Raw genomic sequence first — 20759 nt, forward strand, 5'->3', positions numbered from 1 at the left:
CTGTTCGTGATTTTCATGGATAGGATATCGAAGCGTAGTCGTGGAGGAGAGGGGTTGCAGTTTGGTGACCTGAGGATCTCATCGCTGCTCTTTGCAGATGATGTGGTCCTTATGGCATCATCAGTCTGTGACCTTCAACAGTCACTGGATCGGTTCGCAGCCGAGTGTGCAGCGGTTGGGATGAGGATCAGCACCTCCAAATCTGAGGCCCTCAGCAGGAAACCGGTGGATTGCCTACTCCGGGTAGGGAATGAGCCATTACCCCAAGTGAAGGAGTTCAAGTTCCTCGGGGTCTTGTTCGCGAGTGAAGGGACAATGGAGCGAGAGATTGGCCGGAGAATCGGAGCAGCGGGGGCGGTATTACAGTCACTTTACCGCACCGTTGTGACGAAAAGAGAGCTGAGCCAGAAGGCAAAGCTCTCAATATACCGGTCGAACTTCGTTCCTACCCTCACCTATGGTCATGAAGGCTGGGTCATGACCGAAAGAACGAGATCACGGGTACAAGCGGCCGAAATGGGTTTTCTCAGAGTGGCTGGCGTCTCCCTTAGAGATAGGGTGAGAAGCTCAGCCATCCGTGAGAGACTCAGAGTAGAGTCGCTGCTCCTTTACGTTGAAAGGAGCCAATTGAGGTGGTTCGGGCATCTAGTAAGGATGCCACCCTAGGGAGGTGTTCCAGGCACGTCCAGCTGGGAGGAGACCCCGGGGAAGACCCAGGACTCGGTGGAGAGATTATATCTCCTCACTGGCCTGGGAACGCCTCAGGATCCCCCAGTCGGAGCTGGAGTATGTGGCCCGGAGAAGGGAAGATTGGGGTTCCTTACTGGAGCTGCTGCCCCCGCGACCCGATCCCGGATAAGCGGTAGACGATGGATGGATGGATGGATTAGGTGTTATTTGCAGATAAAGTAGATAAGATGGAAGTTGGCAAACAGTTAAGGAAGACTAACAATGCACAAGCCAAACATCTGTGATAATTAAAAGCTACAGCTATGACAGATAAAAGTCCACTTGTAACACACTGAACACATGCGACGCTAAAACAGCAACTCATTTACCTTTGAAAACTCTCCATTTTCTTTATCTCTTAAGCTTCACCGTGGAGTTGGTTGTAGCACAAATCAAACACAAACACATGTTATTTGATATGATCATTTTTACAAGAGTTTTGTGCGAAATGTAGGATTAAAAGTAAAAGTACTTGTGTTTTTTCATGTGGAAAAGCTGCAGAAGGTTTGGTTGAATTTGTATTACACCTACAGCCATAAAAGAGGGACTGTCTAATATGCATGTTAAATGACCTGTTATATTATTCCCAGAATGCAATGTAGTCTCAGAGAGAGAGAGAGAGTAGATGTGATGGACAGAGCACCAGAAGAAGAGATGATGAGGCTGATATACAGAGAGCAATTGAAAGAGTTGACCCTGAGCAACCACTGTGTCACAGCCAATCACTGTCCTCCTTCCAGCACAATAATGCCATAATGCTTTTATTGCAATATTGCACTAAAAGTTCAAGATGCAATGGTGGTATTGCTGTGACAAGTGTTCTAAGGTTTTCTGCACGTATGCTGACGACTGAAACAAGACAGGACATAAACCATATACAGGCAATATAATAATAAAAAAGTAACGTTTGTGAAAACTCTATCACAAGCTTCTTATCTTTGTGTCCAGTACTGAAGAAGTAAGTGGTGTCATACAGCGTGTGGGTTTCCTGAAGAGACTTTATACAGTATCACAGGTGGTGGTATATGTAAGTACTGTACATATCATCTCTGATCTGACAAGTCCCCTGCAGGTAGATGAAATTACGACCCACGCACCTGATTCATAACTATTGAGGCTCCAGAGCAATGTGGGCGTGCTGTAAATAGAGGAGGACGCGGTGTTCCAATGAGCTATAAATTACCTTTACGCCTCCTTAAAGGTGTCGAGAGATTGGACAGACAGGTGGATGTATGGAGGGATGAATGGATAGAAGGGTGGGTAAAGGGACAGGGGTGAGCATGAAGCCTGAGATACAAAACAGTAGCTTGAAGACAAAAGAGCAGCTCGGGACTGTGGGTGTTTATGGGCGAGAGAGAAACAGCGACTATGATGAAGATGCATTGTTCTTTTCTTGCCGCCATCCATCTCCACTAACATGCACAGGCATCAATGAATACCCATGCCACCAAGTTGGTAGTGAGTTTGATGCGTGGGAGCTGAAATAGAGCTGATGTCAAAGAGGTTAGAGACAGGATGATGACATGTTAAAGTGAGGCAGAGAAAGCAAACCAGCAAAGTATTAAAATAGTGCACAGGTGATTAAAAGGTGCCATTTCTATCAGCCAACACTTACAATGCTGTCATTTTATGTGCAGTGTGGTATGCATTGTAAATACTGCATGTTTCAAACAACACTGTGAAACTTGAGGCTTGGCCCAAAGTGTTTCCACACTTTGAACCTGTAACCCATAGTAGACAGAAACGTCATGGAATTTGACTGCTGTGAAAAAATAAAAGCTTACCTACAACAGTAAGTTTTCTGTGTCAGGCTAGGAATAAATTGCATAAATGTGACTCTGGTGACTTCGTGTTGTGAAAGAGCTTTTGGCTAAACGGAGGCAGCACGTTGCTGTGAAGTGGCTCTAAGGCTTGTAGTGGGCCGACTGGGGACATTAAACACAGAACAGCAGGAGCAATTTTAATCACTCTTTGTCTGTCTTGTTGTCTTGGTGACAAAGGAGATGAAAGATGTTTGCAGATGACGATGCAACATGAAGCAACATTGAGGAAAGTGAAGGGAATTGAGGAGAAAGTGGAAGTGAGGCATAGACATTTTTTTGATGGAGACCAAACAGGTGAATGCAAGATCTCCAAACAGGTGTGCAGTCGATGAAGTGTGCCTTGGAGAGACATTTATGTTGACACAGTTTATTAACCAGGGGCCTCCTCAAAGCCGCTCATGTCTGTCCTGTCTGTCCTGTCTGTTTGAGCGGCACTGGCAGGACTCCACGAGGTGAGAAGGAGAAGGAGCGGTTCCGGGAGAAACAATTGTATTATAAAAACGTCACAAAGGTCAAAGATGCCGCCGGTCATCTGAAACACACATATATGCGCTACAGAGGCGTAGCTTTCTGTGAGATGAAAGACTGAGTCTGAAATGTTCTCTGGGCCCAGGGGTGATGGCAACATTTAAAAGGAAGCAAAAAGAAATTGTGGTGGAAGGATGAAAAGGTAAAAATGAAAAGAGTAAAAGTCATCCCCTGGTGCCACAGGCTCTGCTGACACATCCCTGTGTTTAAGTGAGTTAAAAATGGAGTCTGTTGTGGCCACGCGTTCCTCTCTTCTCTCCGTCTCCCACTGGTCAGCCACCCAGATTAAAAGCACTCAAACAAAGCAAAGTCAAATAAATTGAAGCCTTTTTTTAATAACTTTTATGCTTATTTTCATGACAGCTTTTGTATTTTTTTTTATGCTTTTCAAATTGGAACTTTTTCTTGTGTGCAAAGTTTTTTTTCATTTTAGTCTCTTTGTTTGCCTTTTGCCTCAGATTTCTTTTTTATTAGTACTGATTTGTAGTTACTTACTCTGCTACCATTAATCCTAGTTAGTTTTGATTGCAGGAGACTTTAAATTGAGTGCTTGGCAAATGTGAGCAAAAGAGCACTCAAAGAGCTTATGTAATAAGTGGACCTTCATACATCTAGTCAGGGAGGGGTTGGTTTTGAATTAAGCTTTCATTTTGCTCTCTCTGGACTTAAAGAAAAAGTTAAATCACACTGAATTAAACAGTATTTCTCAGTAGAAAGGAAGAGAGGAGAAAGAGCTGGAAAATTGCCCTATGAAGAAGGATGGAGGGAAGAAATGACTAAAGCAGGACAGAGAGCTCGGGAGTGCTGGTCAGCAGAAATGTCAGTTGCAGTAATCGGGCAGACAGTAGGGAACTCGCATATCACAAATACCGCATGTGAAATGCGCTGCAACACACATTACACGGACAATATGTCTTGTTTGCTGTAAATTCTAGATGTAACTGCTTGTGTAGAGGCATGCACTTAAACATGTGGACTATTTTAATACACTTTGCAGTCAAAACTGCCCTTTGTTTTAAAATATATTTTTTTGGGGTCATTGATTGCCTTTATTATGGTGTCAATAATCTCTGTAAACAGATATCTGCGTATGACTGCAGAATCTGTTGGCAAAGGGACAAGATTTAGGTATTCTGTTTTCTGTCGGTAGTCTGAGGAGTATTGACCAATCACGCTTGAGTGGGCTTTGGTTGAATGAAGGAACACATCTTTTGTGTATCTTGGCTTTTGCCCCTAGAGATTTATCTTCCTCAGACTCATACCTGGTAGGGTCCGATATTGGGGTGTCAACAGTAAAGATGAGACAGGAAATGAGGGGAGATTGGCAGTGTCCCGTGCCAACTTGAAGCTCATACTTTTGCTACAGTTCATCGCCTCAAACCCCTAGGCCACCAGAGCACCCCAAACTGCCCTCAATTTTATTATTTTTCAGCAAAGATCTAATCATTGGTCATTTGTTGGTGTTAATGTGACAGAGCTCACAGTCAAGAGTTGGGTACAGTGGTTGATTTACCAAACAGAATATACATGTAAGACAGAGCTTGTGAACTCTGACTATGACTTTTACTCAGTGGATGTATTCGTTTCTCATTATTGTTGGCGTGTTGCTCGCTAACAGGGATAACGATAACGATACACTGCTGCACAGTGCCAGTCACTTTCCCCCCCAGTGCCCCAGACTGATGGTGGCAGAACCACACCACCAGCTGACATTCAGCTCGCCTATAGAGCTTCCTCTCAGCAGACATGTTGACCTGTCAAACACAGGTGTAACTAATGGCTCCATTTAAGATGATGCTGTGCCAGTAAAGGGAACTAGTAACTGCTTGCTGTCTCACTCACCTGGTTTACCGGGACGTCTTAATGAGCCATCGTTAGTGGTATTGATTACAGCTGTGCTTCTCTTGTTATGACACGTAACAAAACAATGGTGTGGTACACATAACAGTTTATGCAAGTTATTTCTTATTTTTACGTTAAACGCTAAATTACTTTATTTTATAATAAAAAACAAACATTCATTGGTTATTGTTTATGAACTCAGTGCATACCATTTTAGTAATAAGCTCTTGAGCCACTCTGTTAGGGCTTATATTCTGGTAATGACTGATCCCTGTTCTTTACATATTCAGAGCGTATGAAAGTGTATATATTCAGCAGGGGTAAGATAAGAAGATGTAAGTATTGATTGTAGGCGCTGCACAATCTCCATAATAGCAGTCAGGGTCCTCTTTCAGTGTTTTCTTTGCTTACGATCACAGATAATGAAGACACAACCACCTCCTAAGGTTCTTGATGTTAGCTTATTGATCCCAACAAGCCACTTTTTATTATAATGAAGTGAACTGAAGTAATGAAGTGCAACTGTGTGCATGTACATGTATGTACTGAACACACTTGTACAAACAAAGGCACACGGATACAAACACCAACACACATTAACGTGGGAGTGGGCATTTAGTTGGTTCTAGTTGTGTTTATGTAGTTTATATAATATAGATCTATGTGTGAGAGTAGTGTGTCTGTGTTTGTCTGCTACCGGTTATGAAGGGTCATTTACAGATTAAAGGCTCCAGAACATTTCCTCGTATCTCACGTCATTAAACTTTACATGGATCCTTTTTTTTATTCATAATTCACTTCAGCATTTTAATACGCTTCCATTTACTAAGTAGATACGCGTAGTAGGTGTGTTTGTGTGTGTGTGTGTCGCGGACAGAGGGTTGCCTCATATTACATCCCTTGTTTTAGGTCAACGGAGCTGTGTGAGGTAGAGTGGAAGGAGGGAATCATTGTGTATCTTACATTTATGCATTTATTGATGCACAAGTTCTCAACACTTTTATTAGATGCTCTTGCCTGTTCAGTTATTGTCAGACCAATTATAAACATGCACCCGTCACCCTGCGCCACGTATAGGTAAGAAAGGTTATACTAGCAGGAGTTTAGACCTTCACAGGTACTTTAAACTGCAAATACACACACATAAACATCAGTTATTTAAATGAAAGAAACAAAAAGAACTTCTGTTAAAATCCATTGGCTGCAGGTGGCACTGATCCCGCTGGTTATTAAGCTAATTAGTATGTTTAAAATCTGATAAAACGGTAGTGCCAAATATGCAAACACCAACCAGATGTTCCTGAAATTTGCCCAGATTTGCCTCCTTATGTTTGACATTTTGTTACTTTTGACTGCAGGCACAGTATAGCTCCTTATTTTTACTCACTAACAAAACCAATCTTTTCGTAGGGACTTTGTTGCTTCTCCCTATCCTCTTTTATTATTGATGGAAACCTGCAGTCTCCTGAGAAACCTTTTGTTCAGCATTGGGACTGATAAAAAGGCGTCTGACGTCATATGGTCTTTTCTGAAAAGCTTAAGCCTTTCTAAACCTCTGAAGGTGCTCTACTCTGCCAACAAAACAAACTGCGGGGTGCCTTTTATGGTGTGGATGAACTCAGATGGTCATTACTGATATGTTATTAAAAGTTATCAGTTACCCATCCATCTAACTGTTGTCTCTGCTTAGGGCTGAGATAAACAGTTTGGAATAAATGCACCATTACTGACACATGAGAGCATGGCCAGCCTGTTTGTCGGTTTGTGTGTCCGTGTCATCTCTGTCTGAGACCGCCTCGGTTTCTCTGCGGCAGGCTCGGTGTTGATTAGGTCAGATTCAGCACCAAGCAGGTCGGGGATGATTGGCAGTCGACTGTTTGTCTGTTCTGTTTGCCAGCTGCCCCATGTCACAACCCATCAGTGATAATCAGCCTGGACAGGAAACCCAGACATGACAGACCTCACCTTCTTTATTCCCCTTTTTCCTCCAAGCCTTACCGTGATAGGGAAGGTACAGAGTATTGCAATTTGTTGCTCAGACAGTAAAAAAAAAAAATGCAGTTTGATCTTCCAAAAAAAGAGTGTGGCACAGGGCTGAATCCCAGCTCAAATGCTGTCTTTCTCTCTTTACTGTCTGCATCTGCTTCTGTCCCCTTCCAACCCTTTTTCTTTTTCATTTTCCACTCATCTGACCCGTATCTTGTTAAAGCTCGACTTATATTGAATTCATAATGATTAAATGCAGCTTTAGCCGTCTTTCCACAAAGTGTTTTTCCTCAGGTTACTGAATCACTGATCGGGCAGTTTTAATTACTGTGCAAAGATTACAAGCCATCAAAAAGAGTGCTTACACTTTACCTGCTCTCTCTCAACCTCTCAACCACTCAACCACCGTAGAATCCTGCTCTCAACAAATATTTCCGTATGATTCTGTTTTCATTGCATGTACCAATATTGCATCTGCCACTGAACTGCAGTTTTGATTTATTTTTAATTTACCTGTAGGTTAACTTTGCATGTGAAGCGTTAGAACAGCGTTTTCTCCTCGTACCTGGCGAAACAATTAGTTTATTAATTAACCAATTGCTGCTCTTGAATAGTTTACACAGTTAGTCAAATAAAGTATTCAGTTTGCTCTTCGTCTAAAATGTATTTCAATAATAGATAAGCGTTGATTTTTAACAACAGGGCCTGAGACAATAAATATAGATTTGAAATATGAACACCCGAGACATGAATGACAAGTTCTTTATTCATTCCGAGAGAGGTCGCACTGCTCCTCACAGTCCTTCCATGTCTGCTGTGTCTATGTGGACTCAAGCATGACAGAAGTCCTACCACCTTGTCCCAGACTTAAATCAATAAATTACAACTCTGTGACGTGCTTACACCTCAGTATGTGCTGCATGTTCGTAGCAGCGCAATGTACGCGCACGCTCCATCCAAGGAGGGCCTTGTGTTTCTATACTCTTATGCACTCACACAAATACTCATCATCAAATTAAAATCAGCGCTCGATAAGTACGCATGCAGAGTAATAATTGCTCATCTTCTCCTGTTGTCTGCAATTTGTTTTATTCTCACCATCCGTCCATCTTTCTTCTGCTTTGTTTCTTATTGTCACCGTGCTGTACTCATCTCTGCACCATTAATCTTTCAACCAATGAATTGGAGCCACTGACTCTATCACTCCTATTATCGACTGCAGACGTCCCTTATTTATGTTCCATTTTTCTCCCTCTCTTCCTCACTCAGCCGTTCTACTGTTGTTCCATTGACCGGCATGCAATTTCTTACATGAATAATGCAAGCAGGGAGACAAAAATAGTTGCACTCCTTCTTTCTGTTGGCTGGGATTTGTTCTGCAATAGTTTAACTGAATGCGTTCGGGGCTGATTTCTATTCAGCAGTGCCAGCCACTTTGTTACAAGGAATAGGGATTTGGATGTAAAAGTATTGGGGCTCCCAAAGCTTAATTCTTACTGAAATGGACTAGAATGGCTGATTGTGAGATCAGGGTGTAGATTTATTCAACCTCTCAGCGCTCACGAGTGCTGATCCAGGACCACTGACATGGTTCCCAGGACAATCCTATTCATTAGCCAACACCCGGAGCAGCCACATCAACGTAAGGCAGTCTGCAGGCAAAAATCACATTTCAGTTTCCAGCAGTGTTTGCTGATGTGCCAGTACTATTACATATATCAGAATGGACAGCTTTCATCAGCCAGCTTCCCCTGCTTTCTAAAACAATAGAGGCCATTTCAAGTTATCACAACAATGTTGCTGGCTGTGTTGCATCGTAACAGCATTGTACTGATCTGTTGTTGTCAAGAACAACAACGTAACTACTCAAAGGAGATGTATGGATCAAAGACCAATCGCTCTTCCTCTTCCTTCAGCTTCTGGAAGTAGCATATACTTTGAAACAGAGGGATGCCAGAGTGATTCAATTGACAGTAGAGCATGAATAAAACACATGGTTTTTCCTCATGTAGGAACACAGTCACTAGCTCACAGACTATTTGATACAGGTCTGTGGTGGCAATCATTGTGTTGCCATGGTGAGTGTGTTCGTGGATGGTGAAAGAACCAGGTGCACATGGGTCCTACTGAAGACATTTTTAATAAACACCCTGAGTCTTGAAGAGGCTCCTTTTCCCACAATAGTTTCCAAGGACTTGCATAAACACGCTTTTGAATCCAAACAAGTCTTGTGAGACTAATTCGGTTAATGTCTACCTCCCTGCGTGGCGTGTTTGGTCCTCTAGGAAAGGTACGATCCAAATCAATTAAAGTGAGCCACATCATCATCATTTTTGTGAGAATTACACATTTCCTTATTGTTCCCAGCGCTGTTTTCTTTGCTATTTAAAGAGCTTGCGTGTGTCTGCAGTATTCCTTGCACATTGATTTTCATTTATTCTTTACAATTACTTAGAGGACTCTTAAGAGGACTGTACATTCCAAGCATTCATTTGAAACATTGCTGTGTTTCCTTTTTTGAATTACATTCTTACATTTCTTTAATATATCAGATGAGGACAACTGTGTAGTGAACCTTGGGGGAAGTGAGAAATGTGAACTATGTGTTGTCACTATCGCAGCCTTTTTTATAATGTGAATTGGTTGATGTGTGTCCGTGAGTGGCAATGGAAAGCCTCGCTGTGACCATGAGAACTTGCCTTTGTCCCAGTTTTTTAAGGACATGATGGATGTTACAAAACAAGTTGCTGTTATTCCTTTTCCTACCGTATAACTGTGGGGTAGAGAAAATACATTTCTCTGGTATCCAGTGTATCCTAAAATTGATTAGATTAGATTGACTTTAATGTCCACCTCCAGGGAAAATATGTCTTTAGGTTTTCCCAAGTACAGCAAAGGTTCATGCACTACGCATAACACAACACATTACAACCATACAAACATACAGTGTAAAATATACAATGGTGCAAATGAGTTCTATCAATTACCCTTGGTACCCTAAGTCTACGTCCAGACATGAGCAGCTGTAGTGGATGTGAGGTATCTGCAGTTTTATGTTTAATCTTTCTGTGTACAGCACTGTCAAATCTATTGCAAAGTTGTTTGTGTGACTTGCCAATCACCTTCTCTGAAATACTAGTATTCTTGTAGAGCTTGTTTTTGCTCCCTGCACTCAATTGTGGAAACTGAAAAATCCATCTTTTTCAGTTGTAGTCACATCAGATGCACAGCCACAGTGCTGGTGAGTTTGTAATACTTCACAAAGCTTTGTGGTACTGCTCTGAAAACCAAGCAGACACTGGCCTGTTTGGTCTGTTCAGTAAAGAGAGGTGGGAAAGAGATTCTGGCAGTCCAGTCGCTCCAGACAAGAAGGATTTCTGCGAACTAGACTGGCACAATTCTTATCAAAGATCTTCTCTCAGTCGTGCTTTCCTTCCTCTCTATTGCTCCATCGGTCACCTTTTCTCTCTTCTGTATTTGTCTCTGTTCATCTGTCTTGTGTTCTGGTGCTTATTCTCCAGTCTGCCACTTTTTATGTCTCTGTTTATGTTTTCTATTTCTCTTTCTGTCTCCTCCCTTCATTTCCCCCTTTGCTTTTATCTGGCTATTCCTCTCTGTGGAAACCTCTCGGCTTATGCGTCGCAGCCATGTTGTCAGTCTCGTAGATTGGAAGTGTCCGGTCCATGGTGATATAGTGTCAAACTCTTATCCAGCATTATCTGATGCACAGCACCTAAATATATGTTTTTCTCTATCAAGTTTGAAAACATCCCCATCACAGATGGAGAGCTTTTCTTTTTGATGATGAATCATTGCCATTCGTCAATGCTGCAGTAAATGTCCCCCAGGTATCTTTGCTTCCAGCTAAACGTATTAATATCAACAATGAACTTCCAGTGGATGAAAATGGGAAGCATCTATATTATTATTATTATTATTATTATTATTATTATTATTATTATTATTATGGTGTGACTAATTGACACACTGCACTTCTCTGTGGCAGTTAACCTGAATGAAAATATTAAAATAATGTAATTAGGGCACGCTGGTTATTAACTTTCATGTTGCAGGTCAAACTGGAAATGAAACTATTATTTGTGGACTTTTGGGAGCCGTCTGAGCCGAGCTCATTTGCAGGGGTTATCGTGGTAGTGGGGGGGAGGACCGGGGTGAAGATATACGTGAAGGGAGCCCCAAATCTCTGCTCTGCTCCATCTCCCCCTTTCTTCGTCCTCTCACACACTGCTCCCCCCCCCCCCTCTCCCTGCAGACCGCCGCTTGTTTGTTTAATAAGGGGGATTAATTAAGCTCATTGGTATTCTAAAACACAGGCTCCAGCTGTTTCCCTGGGCTGGGATCAGCAAGGTCATCCATTTGAATTGTGCTGTATAAACGTGGGGAGTCTGGCAGGAAACTACTGGGAGGCTAGCACATTTTACACTGACTTTATTCGACTGGTGGGATGGATGGTTATCAGGGCCGGTAGCTCACTGATTGGACAGCTAATCTATCAATCAATACTTTTTGAGATTTATGACTCCACCACGCGTGTTCATACATGAAACAACTTAGTTTAGCTGTAATTAAATGCTGCTCTACCGCAGTCTCTGATGCATTGCTCTTATAGCAGATACATGCACATATTGTTGAAGACTGTTTGTCTTTTTATTTGACTGAAAGTCAACAAGGTAAATAGCAATGTAAGCACTTGACAAACAGGCAGTCTCATCAGTGTGATTGATATTCCCTGTTTTGCCTTGATGCAATGTTTAATACATAAGGCCATTTGACAGGCCCCCTTAGCATCAACTTTAATTATCAGTGAAACAGGATAATACAGTTCTGGGCCCAGAGCCATAAAAATGAAGATCTGCTGATAAATTAGAGACTGTAACTCCGAAGTAATGAGTCACGCAAAATGTTATGTTAAGTATTTGTTGCACGCCATAAGTGATGACAACATCTTGCCGAAGTGTGAAGTGATTATACACTAAGGAGGACAAAAGAGGTACAGCTGATGGATGCAGTGCAACCTCAGGTCAATGAGTTTAACTGTACCTTTTAGTATTGCATCGATACGCAGACTTTGCGTTGGATCCAGCTGAGGCAGCGCTTTTGGCAAAGTGGTGTCCGTGTAAATTACAGTCCAAACCCAAGCAGGGATTTAGAGTTTGGTCTTTCAGGGTTGACAACATATTAATCCTAAAACATTGTCTCTTTTCATCACAATCAGTAACCACAGATCACAAAGTCCTTTACCGACACGGATAATCCTTCATCATCATTCAAACAGTCAGTGCACCTGTTCTAATAGTGAAAGCTGATTGGCTGGCAAGGTAACTGCCTGCTCCTGCTGCTTGGTTTGCTCACAGTAAGCAAACAACGTCACAGAGACAATCCACGGTCCAACTTCTATGAGAAGTGATAGCAACACAGAGCTTTGCAGTGTTTATGACAAAAACAGCAACACTGCAAATGTAAAGAAGCACTTAATAGCACAAAGTGTTAATGATAATAGTGATTTAAATGCAAAACCTTTTACTTACTAGAAAGATGATTTTACATAAATGTGAACAAGCTTTACTATATGCAGGTACAAATACTAAATAATGTGGATATTCTATCAATGTAAAGTCATGTATCCTTACTGTATTATAATAGATTTCGGTATTAAGAGCAACTAATAATAAACCACTTTCATCATGATCCTCAAATTAAATGGATGAATGGTTGCAGCATTCCGTAAACTCTCCAACATACTGTATGTGTCGGAAAATATTATTTTGCTGCCGGTGTTGATATCAAGTTCCCCAGCGTTTTTTTAAACAATTCATGTTTTGTCCACGCTTTGTATTTTACTGACCACTGAAACCTGTCCTGTACTTTTATTTCTCTGCTGTCTTTGTTTGAAGCGTGACTCCAACTGATGCAATATGAATGTTGTGTTCTTCATAGTGCATAACATAGTGTGTGAGTGTGTGAGTGTGTGTGTATGTGTGTGTGCTGTAGAGCTTTGTGAGTCTTTAGGTACCCACAAACATCAGGCACTTTACGCTCCTCTGCCGACAGACAGGAGGGGAGCCTGTTGTCACATTTCTTCATCATTACCTTCCCTGCCCTCCTTCATCTCTCTCCCCCTTGGAAGTTAAAAAAGTAATCAAAGGCTTGGCATCCGACAGCTCTGTCTGTCTGCCTCTTCCACATAAAAAAAACATTTTTCCTCCCCTGATTCTTTTTGGAAACGCTGGTGCCTTCTTGACAAAAGCCCCTCATTTCATAAGGGTGCTGAAAACCTCTCCAGCTTGTCTCGGTGGAGGTATGACTCCTCTTTGACATCGCTGCTAAACAGAGGATGCTTTGCCACTCATTAAGCTCTTTTAGCTCTCTTCATCCTTTTATCTCCTCATAGCTGGCCACAAACGTGTGCTCCTTTCTGCTCTGTCCTGCCCGTCACACCACACCACAGCATTAACATTAACATGCCTCTTAGCAGGCCACAGAGAAAGAGCCCTGCAGTGCTCTGGCCAGAGCACCGGGCTAATTCCCAGATCAGGGGGGTGAGTTCAGGCTCCCTGGAGAGGAGATCTTGGCCGGCAGCGTGGATGGTTAGAGTATATAGAAGATTAAGGCTTTGGCAAGTAAAATGCTGGATTAGGAGTGAATGGTTAAGAGGAGATTCCACAGGGTCTTAATAGTAGCCTTCTGGGAAAATAACTCTGTACAAGTGTGTGTGAGTTTGTGTGCACAGTGTGTATTGCTTAATGCTTCCATGAGTTAGAAAGGGCTGTGGTTTCTTGCTAATGCTGCGCTCATATTCAATTATGTGGCTTATGGTATGGTCATGTCTCCTCATTGATGGATAGATGGATACATGCCCTAATGCATACATAGAAATGTATAGATTTAAAACCTTTCATCAATGTCTTTTTTTTTTTGTGGTGACTGATTTCTTAGCTAAAGAGGAATTAAGTGTCTTTGTTTCTGCTGCATTTTTTTCAAGGATGATGAGCCGATCACAGGAGGGGCCCGAGGCAGAGACCATACCCGCATCCGGAAGTTCCTCAGCCAGCGGCACAAGAAAATGCCATGGAAACCGGAGGTAACACAAATGACATCCTCTCCTTTCTTTTGCTATCGATTCCTTTTTCTGCAGCCTGCACTTGCCCATTAATCTTTTTATTTTTAACCCCCTTTCTTCCATCTCTCAGGTGGATAATAACCATTATGTTGAGGTCCTTCAGTTGCTTTGCCATCTATGTGACTCATCAGCTAAACCTGGCAAGGCCACACACACGCGCATCAAACTTTCATCAACCGTTGTAAAAATGGTTTCATTAATGGCGCTCCTTCCCCGCCTCGGTAATTGAGTGTTTAGCTTTTTGTGAAATCTAATTTAGCCGCAAACGTCTTCCTCACTTTCTCTTTCGCTTGTCCTTCTACGAGCAGTTGGTATTTGAGGTCAAATAGAAATCCAGTCATTCTCTGGTGTCATTATCAAAAGAGCAAAATGTACCTTGCAGCGAGGATGATAATATATCATCCAAAAAGCATTAGCAGCTTATATTTAAAGGCACCTATGACCTGAAGATTACAAGTTTGATTTGATTCATCCTAATTTTTCAGCTCACTTACTGAGGAAGTTTACACACCTGCTGTAACAAAGGGAGCAGCAGACAGGGCAATTAAGTAGCAGATTTGTGATAAGGAAAGCAGCTCTAGATTTGTAACCTGTTCAGCAGAGTTTAATTAAAGGATGGTGTGTGTGCGTGTGCGTGTGCGTGTGTGTAAGCCTAATCTACGAAAAAAAAAAAAGATTCATTAGTTGTTCTCTACCCGGGGTAAAGTTTAAATATCTCTGCTGAACCCCACAGTGTGTAGTTCTAGGCAAAACCAACAGTTCATACACACAGCATGAGATGAGTAATAGGAAAAAGTAATTTGTAAGTAGCTCACTTTGACTGCAGCGATACGGTTTTTATTTTTTTTTAAAAGATTCTCTATCATTCACTGCTGCTTCCACAAAGCATGATGCATGTAATCTTCTTCACTAGGCAGCATTAAAGGGGTGCTGAACACTGTACGTGTCTGAAATGTTACAGTACTATTTCAGCAGACTCTTATGGGGGAGCCTGTCTTGCCTTTTTGCCTCAGCAACGCAATACATCAAACACTAAATCCCCCAACAAAATAGAATATAATGCACAAATGCATTCATACACTTACATCCTTATTCAGCAGTTAAAAAGCTGAATATGATCAATATTATCATGTTGACTATATAAATGATCACATGTGGATATTATCTGTTTTTAATCATCTGGCCTACAAACATCTGTCTCCTGAATAATAAAGGCCCTGCATCTAATTGTGGACGATGCTTTTGGCATAATTTCAAATGGTGCTACTCAGACAACGAGAAATCACATGATATGGAACAGCCAAGCGAGGACTGCAGCCAAACAAGCTTTCTGTAGACTAATTGCACAAATGTAAATAGATTTCATGGCCTGAGCACAGCGAGGCTCTTTATTATAAACATGCTGGTTTTTTTCCTCTGTTTTATCATTTTCCATGTTCAAATTGTTAAAACCACAGGACGCATTTGCACTTAAAAGACATGTATATAATTTCATCAACCACACTGAATTTCTTATTTATAGTTAGGATACCACAGAGGGAAATTAATTTTGCAACATCCGCTCCAACTACATTTTACATTAGACGTGACTCGCATCAAAGCTCACTTTCAGCCATTTCTTTGACTCATGTCCAGCCTACCCATAAAGCAACATGCCACTTAGTTTCTGTGAATACTCTGCAGATCCAGCATTAGTCTATAAATTAGGTCATACATCTGTATAAACTTGTATCCTCAAAAATCTCTTCCTCTCTTATCTCAGACTTCTGCTACGTCAAGCCTAAACCAACGATGTCAGACTTCATGGAGCGCAGATGATTTCCTCTGCTTTTCCTCACTCGCTATCTGTCCTAATTACCAGCACTAACTTGTTTTCCTGGTGCCCGGCCAAGATGGCAGAGGTCTGAGGGGCCACTGAGCTGGCACTGTCAGAGGCGTAGACTCGGGCTGGTGGAGGTAGAGTGGTGCCATATGCCAGCTGTCACAGACTGGCAGAGGTCACACTGCCATCCAGAAGCCACGCGTGCAAAGACTCTGTTGTGCACAAGCAAAATGAAACGATTGCTCACTTCATTGCGTCTCATTTGTGCACCCTGAGAGAGTTAGAGATAGAAATAGTCTTAATAGAATAGAGTGCTGTGAGCCTATCCTGTGTTGGTTCTAGTGGGTTGTTTTCAGCCACTGCTGGTGAATTAATAAGGATTCCCAGCCGGTGAACTCAACCAGAGGTGACTGTGGATTAGCTTAGACATGTAGCTGTAGAGCGGACATCCTCCGTCCGTCAAGGACACTGACACTGGATAGAGATCAGACAGGGAGAGAGAGAGAGAGAGAGAGAGAGAGAGAGAGAGAGAGAGAGAGAGAGAGAGAGAGAGAGAGAGAGAGAGAGAGAGAGAAATAGCTGGCCCACTTTTTAAGAGTCAAACAGTAGCCAGACATGAAGGGAATAAACAGGCAGAAAAGCCGACATGGATCCAGAGAGAATTTGAGCATAATGAACAATTTGATCTCGTCAGGAGCAGAATGAAAGTGATGGTAAGAGGGATTAGTGACTTTGATATCAGGGGGACTTTTAATGATTTCTTTACATGTGTACTGGTCCACATTAAATCCACAGAGAGCACATCATCCCAGATGTATTATGTTCAACGATGTTAATCCGATATTCAGTAGGTGCTATACTTAAGCAATAGCTCACGACAGGCCGTGGTATATGCTCATTATATCACAGTTAAGGGGCCGTGGTTCGGCCCGACGCGATTACCAAGTGTGGCAATATGAAAGAAAAATACACACTCCAATTTAAATAGTTTTTATTATTAAATAATGATGTTCAAAATAAAATAGTCCCTCCGTTGCCTTCTGCACAAAACATAGTGCGAGGTGGTTGCTATACAACAACACTAACAGCTAGCGAACATAGACAACTTTGATCGATTATTTGGTCTACCTGCTCTTCACGTAGGGGCTTTTCTTTTAGGGGCTTTCTTCTCTGGAGATAGGCACTGATCAATCCACTCCTCCAGAGTAAAGCTTTGTAAATTTGTTTCCCTTTAACACCGAATGTGTCGGCGATTGCAAGCAAAATTTTGGATTACCGTAATTATGTCATAGTTTGCGCAATCGAAAAGATTTCAACGGTTTCTGAAAGCTGAGACTCTGCGCTTTACATCATATAGTGATTCATTACGGTAACTTCACTTACGGCCCTCCCGGAAGCCCGCGAAACAGCGCCTTTGCGAATCCACATACAGCTGATTGAAGCAAGACGGTATGTAAATCAACACTTGTATTGCGTAGTGACTTGTTTAGAACAGTGTACCAAGTCTGTAAGGTTGTACTAGGTGTGTAATTGTACTTAATCATTTATCTAACGGACGTAATTTAACAGCTGTAACGGTGTAGCTTTTTCTCAGACGCGGAGGGATACTAACTTGTTGTGAAAAGTAACTACAATTCTACCCGTGATATACGCTCATTATATCACGGCTAAGAACCAATCAGATTGCTTGATTTGACATGTCCGTTTTATAAAGAAGCATTTTGTAATAGGCAGTATACTGTAGATGGAGGATGCCAGTCTCCTGGTTGACTGACTGACTCTAATGTCTGGTTTTCTGGCTCGTGTAGTGAACACAGAGCTGCACATTTGGACAGCCAATTACTTCCCCACTCAAGAGGGAAGTGAGGAAGATTCCGTGGCACAACACAGACACATGACTCAGGTGGGAGCAGTCACAGCTGACTCGTCATGCAGTGACAAAACTGCATCTTTTTTTTGTTTTTGTCTGCGACCCTCTCGTCAGGAGAAGAAGCGTGATATCTGGCTCTCCTCACGGCTCCTTCAGTCTGTCTTTCTTACTTCTGTTCGTCTATCCAAAATGGGATTTCTGTTACCGGTCCTCTCATTACAGTCGGGAGAACGATCAACAGTTTGTTGCAGGAGATGAGAAACATGATGCCCATCCTCCATTCCCTATCTCAGATTCCTCAGTTCGACATATCCACTGCAGCTACATCCTCCCCCCCCCTCATGTTATATCCCTGGTATGACAGAAGACATGTAATTGTAGGACAGATGGCAGATTACACAAACCCTCATTACAGTAGTTGATGAGGCTGGAATCTAGATCATGTGAACCTTGTCTTCTATTTTTTGCTGCTCTCCTCTGTGTGAAATGAGTTCTCATTATCTCTCTCCATATAATCTCTTCTCTCTCTTTGTACCTTTTGAAAACCCCCTTTTTCCTCGCAGCACCTACGTACTTATCCCACTTTCTCTTCTCCCCTCGTTCCTATATTACTAATGGGCTGAGAAAGATGAGATAGGTAGGGAGAAACTATTTCAATGCCCTCTATAAATTCAGATGGAGAAATTTCATAGAGTAATAACAATCTGGCCATTGCCACCGAGGGAATAACTCACATGTAACATTTATCATTCGTCCAACACTTATTGTACATTTTAGCATAGCAGCTTCGTAAAACCGCTGTTTGTGAGCTTTAATGCCATCTCTACTATATACGAGCGAGCTGAACTGTACTGTATATTCCCCAGTGAGCCTTTGCCTGGAACATCACGTCTCACTTTTCTTATTCAAAGGGGGTTTACAGTGTCAGTTGGTGCGATTGCTCGTCAGCGGGTGCGCCGAGTGGCCATTTGTCAGTGCCTTGCTGCCAGCATGAACGCAGAAGGCTGCACCAGCTTTCTTGAGAAAGACCGAGTCCGATTTGTGCTCCGGTTTATAGTGCGACCAGATGGGTGAGAGAGAGGAGATATTAGAGAGCAGAGGAGACAGAGATATGCTAAGGCCAGCTTGCAGAGATGTGGTTGTAGAGGAAATGTGTGATCTGGGGACAATAGGCAAGACAGTAACAGTGTCGTTTAGAGCGGCCTCTTAAGCTAAACAGCCTCACTTTCATTTAAATGTCTTTACCATCAGTTGATGTTTTCTTACTCAGCTTCTTTGCCGTGCACCTGTCATTTCCCCTATCCCGTCTTTCTTTTCTCTTTTCATGCCTTACTCGTCATATTTGACAGATGGCATGCATTGCTTCCTTCCATCCCCCTCTCCTCCTCCTCCTCCTCCTCCTCCTCCTCCTCCTCCTCCTTATTTAATGGCAGCTGTAGGTGCTCTGTGGCTTTGAAACTGTGGAAGCTTTAAGACTATATGTAGGACAGTTGTTGGGACTACATCTGGAGTGTGATGAGAGTAAGGAGGACGAGGATGAAGATGAGAGAGACCGACAAATGGATAAAAAAAAGATAAAAAGGAATGTGCAGTCTTCTTTTGAGCGCTAAAAAATAAAATAACTTGACTTCAGCTCATAATGCTTGTGTACACTTTAAATTAAATACAGTGCGCTGTACTTTGTATACATTTAAGATGTAGATTATGTCCTTATTAATGCTAAAATGTAATCTATATATATTTTTAAAATATTTTTGTTAATCTCAATAATTGCTTAAAAACATTTTAAAAGCCAGAATCAAGAAAGAAACAAAACATAAATCCAAAGTATTAGTTATTTTTCATGTGTTCTACATTGTGCATACTATATGCAGCTGCAGTCTGCTCTTCTTCTTGAGTGACTGCAGCCTCTCTGAAGCACTGGAGTGTTAAGTAATTCACTACATAAGACACATGGTTGTACTGCAGTAAAATGAAAAGTAGGGATGTTATTATCGATCAGCTAGAATGACTATAGAACATATTGGCTATCAGATATCAGCAAAAGACAGCAGTGTCCTAGTACCTGCTGTAATGGCTGCATATAAAAAAAAAGCAGTAACAAAGAGCAATACAGTACAGTATATTGAAAACTTTGAGAAATTATCCAATGTAGGGCCTACTCCTCCCTGTCTTTGCCAGGAGGTCTGAGCAATTAGTCTGACAAATAGCCACTTTGCGCCTATGACTGCTGCCTCAGCTCACCACATAACTAAGTAAAACAGGTTAATCTGATCAAACACACCCTTAGAGCAGACGCATGACTTCGGTTGACAGATAAAGCTACTTTGATTTGGGTTCTTCTCTTGCAGCTGTGCCTGTAGTCTATTTAGCTGGTGCTGAATTTGTTATAGTGGAGTACAAAAAGTACTTTCTGAACCTTCCAGTCTGTGGACTAGACTACAAGTCGTCCATGGTGGCAGGACAACACAGCAGTCTGTCTCTGGATTTGGATGAAATAACAGAGGACAACAAATGAAGAAGTGAAGAAAGTCAGCAGCAGTCATTCTCTCTCTTATTCAGCCAATTACTCAACGTGAATGAGAGCTGACGCAGTTGTAAAAAAGCTGACGTTTGAGAAGACACAAGCACATTCAAGTGCGACCAAAAACAAAATACCTGTACAAGCTGTTAATGTGAGCATCACTTCATCCCACGCTCCAAAACGAGGAACCAGGAGGGAGACAAAAAAAACCAAGATGGAGAGAGACAGCATAAAGAAACTGACAGCCGACAGCTGAGCTCAGGGAAACTGAAGACAGACAGTAAAGAAATCGACAGAATTTGGCAGCATGCAGACGGAGATGGAGGGATGGAGAGGCAGAAATAGAGAGGTCAGAGGGAAGAGGAGACAACATTAGGGATAGTGGCACTGAAGGCTTTGAGAGCGATGGAGACCAGCAGCACTCGCAAGGAAAAAGCTAAATGACATAACAGGAGCGACGCAAAGTTTAGCAGTCAAGGAAACAAAAAGGGATA

General features: G+C 42.1%; 1 protein-coding gene across 1 annotated transcript in view; it reads left to right on the plus strand.

Annotated features, from left to right (window-relative positions):
• Positions 1-20759, plus strand: part of b4galnt4a (beta-1,4-N-acetyl-galactosaminyl transferase 4a) — a 136993-nt gene that overhangs the window by 65017 nt on the left and 51217 nt on the right. The window contains 1 exon segment of the mRNA XM_029434120.1: positions 13912-14010. Coding sequence (XP_029289980.1) covers positions 13912-14010 — 99 coding nt within the window.

This window comes from Cottoperca gobio, chromosome 6 (genome assembly GCF_900634415.1).
Source record: "Cottoperca gobio chromosome 6, fCotGob3.1, whole genome shotgun sequence".
In the NCBI taxonomy this organism is placed as follows: Eukaryota; Metazoa; Chordata; class Actinopteri; order Perciformes; family Bovichtidae; genus Cottoperca; species Cottoperca gobio.